Source organism: Galeopterus variegatus, unplaced genomic scaffold, assembly GCF_000696425.1.
Source record: "Galeopterus variegatus unplaced genomic scaffold, G_variegatus-3.0.2 Scaffold3472, whole genome shotgun sequence".
Classification (NCBI taxonomy): domain Eukaryota; kingdom Metazoa; phylum Chordata; class Mammalia; order Dermoptera; family Cynocephalidae; genus Galeopterus; species Galeopterus variegatus.
Genome location: NW_007729583.1, coordinates 41,547 through 43,959, shown reverse-complemented (window position 1 = coordinate 43,959; position 2,413 = coordinate 41,547). Strand labels below are relative to the sequence as shown.

Below are 2,413 nucleotides of genomic sequence, written 5' to 3'. Positions count from 1 at the left end.
ATTCATTAGATAGCTATATTATATTCATCTTCATATACCTTCATTTCACCTCTTAGACAAGAAGGAGCTGAGATATACCAGAAAGCAGATTGCCTCTTGTCAACATTACAATGAATTTTTGCCACTCAATGTAATGTTCAAGCAATTCCTCTGCCCAAGTTTATGGTAAAATGGCTCTTAATTTAATCTTAGTATTTCTGATTTGATCAATAAAATGTGGATTTATTTAAGATATACTTTGAAAAAACTGAACATTTTAGGGTATATTCTTGACAAAGATAATATTTTACTTGCATACATGATATTCATCCATCTTAATAGCTATTATTTCATATTTTGGTTATACCAGCCATAGCTTCCTTTTTGTGTGTAATTTTTCAAGAATTAGCTAAAATTAAATTAGAAAACTTATAATCAACTTGGTCTTCTATGTCCTCTTTGGTATAGAGACCATTACTTCTAATTTGTAATAATAATTCTCTTCATTTTGGAAGCTCTTTGGTGACAATAGCTGGTGCCCAAAATTTTGTTAATATTTATATATTTTGATTCTGACTGATTTTTTTGAACCTCAGATTTTGAGATTTTAAAAATTAAAGTAATAGAACATACGTTTATATCACAATTGTACTGTAGATAACTAATTATTTTAAAGTAGTATGGAAAAAGCCAGAAAAATGACTGGGAGCTCCCTTTTCAGATTGTAGCAATTTGATGTTTGGGAAATATAGTAGCTTTGAAACAAAGCACTGAAAGTCATACTCATTGATACCTTCATAACAAATTAATTCATTGGTTTTTAAATATAGGAGAAATTACTTGAATCAGAGAGGCAAAGGAAACAATTGACAGAAGAACTCCAGAATGTGAAACAAGTAAGTGCATGTATTGTGTATATGGGTTTTCTTGTGTGTGTGTGCATAAACATATGATGTATAATTATAAAGCAGTGATGCTTTATAATATCCCAGAGCTTACTTATGCAAATAATACACTATAAAATTGTCTAGATCTTAACAGCAATCACTTTTGGAGACTGTACATGTGCTGAAGTCCTGCTATTATTGCTGAAAGAAATGTTAAAACTTCTCTTTGAAATTGCTTTCAAAACCAGATATCTATAGACCAAAATGACCAGTCTCATTGCTTTTCTATTCCTTTTTCTTTCATTTTCTTTTTAGTTTTTTCTCTTTCCTTTTTGTTTTGTTACACCTCATCTTACTAAAGGAAAAAAAAAAACAAAAAACTTCCAGGAAGAACATTTTTTACAGTCAGTTGTTAATAATAAAAACTAAAAATTTATTTTCACCTGCATTGTTTGTCAAAGAATTTGAGGTAGCTTACAGAAAAACAAATACAATGATGATATCATAAAACAAAAACACAAATAACAAATAAAATATAGTAAGAGTAGAGAGTTAAAAGTACACTATTAGAGATCAATGGCAATCATCTGATTTTGAACTTCCCTTACACTGTCCCCCCCAAAACATAAAATTGACCAAGAGAGCAAATAGAACACAGAGGACGCATGTCTTCAATATAACTAAGAGAGAACATCACAACCTCAAAGTACATATAAATAGAGGAAAAAAAATTCCAGCAAAATCCCTGCAGCTTCCCTGCCACTGAAACCTGGGGTACAGAGAGCAGAAGAGGGAAGGCTTAAGAAAGTCTGAAAAAGAGTAGGGGAAAATAGAGGAATTAGTTGAAGTACAAACAGAATCACTACCAGAAAAAGAAAGTACAACAATAAATGGGAAAATACTGAACATAGGTCAGGACATGGTGGTTCTCAGCAGTGGCTATAAGAAAGGGACATGAAAGTGTATATAACCAGTAGTGGCAGCCTTGGAGAATCATTACTCCTAGGAAGAATCAGATAAATAGAGAGGGGATGAAATCCTCTGGAGACTAGACAATGACAGGAAAGAAGGAAGTAGCAGGGGAACGTTAAGGATTTTGCAGAAATGAAAGAGAAACAAGAGGTACCAGTCCATCCCACCTCACCCCCATCATTGTCAACAATGTGACCCATAAAAGACACTGCACAGAAAAGGGTGCTCTTGAACTAAGGACTCTTTCTATGAAATAAAAAATAGAAAAACAAATCCGTCTCCATCATTACAAAACAACTGCAAAAGTCAATATGAAATAAATCTTTCCTCCTGATGAAAATTCTCTAAAGCAATTGATCCACAAAGCTGAAGACAGCTGTAATGTAACACTTCAAACTCAAATATCCTTAAATAAACATTTCAGGCCAAGAAAAAAAAAAACACCTCAAATTGGAAATTAAAATAATAATATAAGTTGACAAAAAACAGAAATATAAGGGCTGGCCCGGTGGCTCACTGCTACAGTGCGCCGCTTGGGAGAGCGGCGGCGCTCCCGCCGAGGGTTCGGATCCCAC

The 2,413-nt window shown here is 33.4% G+C and overlaps 1 protein-coding gene across 1 annotated transcript in view; it reads left to right on the top strand.

Annotated features, from left to right (window-relative positions):
* STXBP4 (syntaxin binding protein 4) overlaps window positions 1-2,413 on the top strand; it is a gene marked incomplete at its 3' end in the record, with an annotated part of 112,783 nt that overhangs the window by 77,738 nt on the left and 32,632 nt on the right. The window contains exon 12 of the mRNA XM_008585150.1: window positions 810-875. Within this exon, the coding sequence (XP_008583372.1) occupies window positions 810-875 (66 nt within the window). The remainder of the gene's footprint in view (window positions 1-809; window positions 876-2,413) is intronic.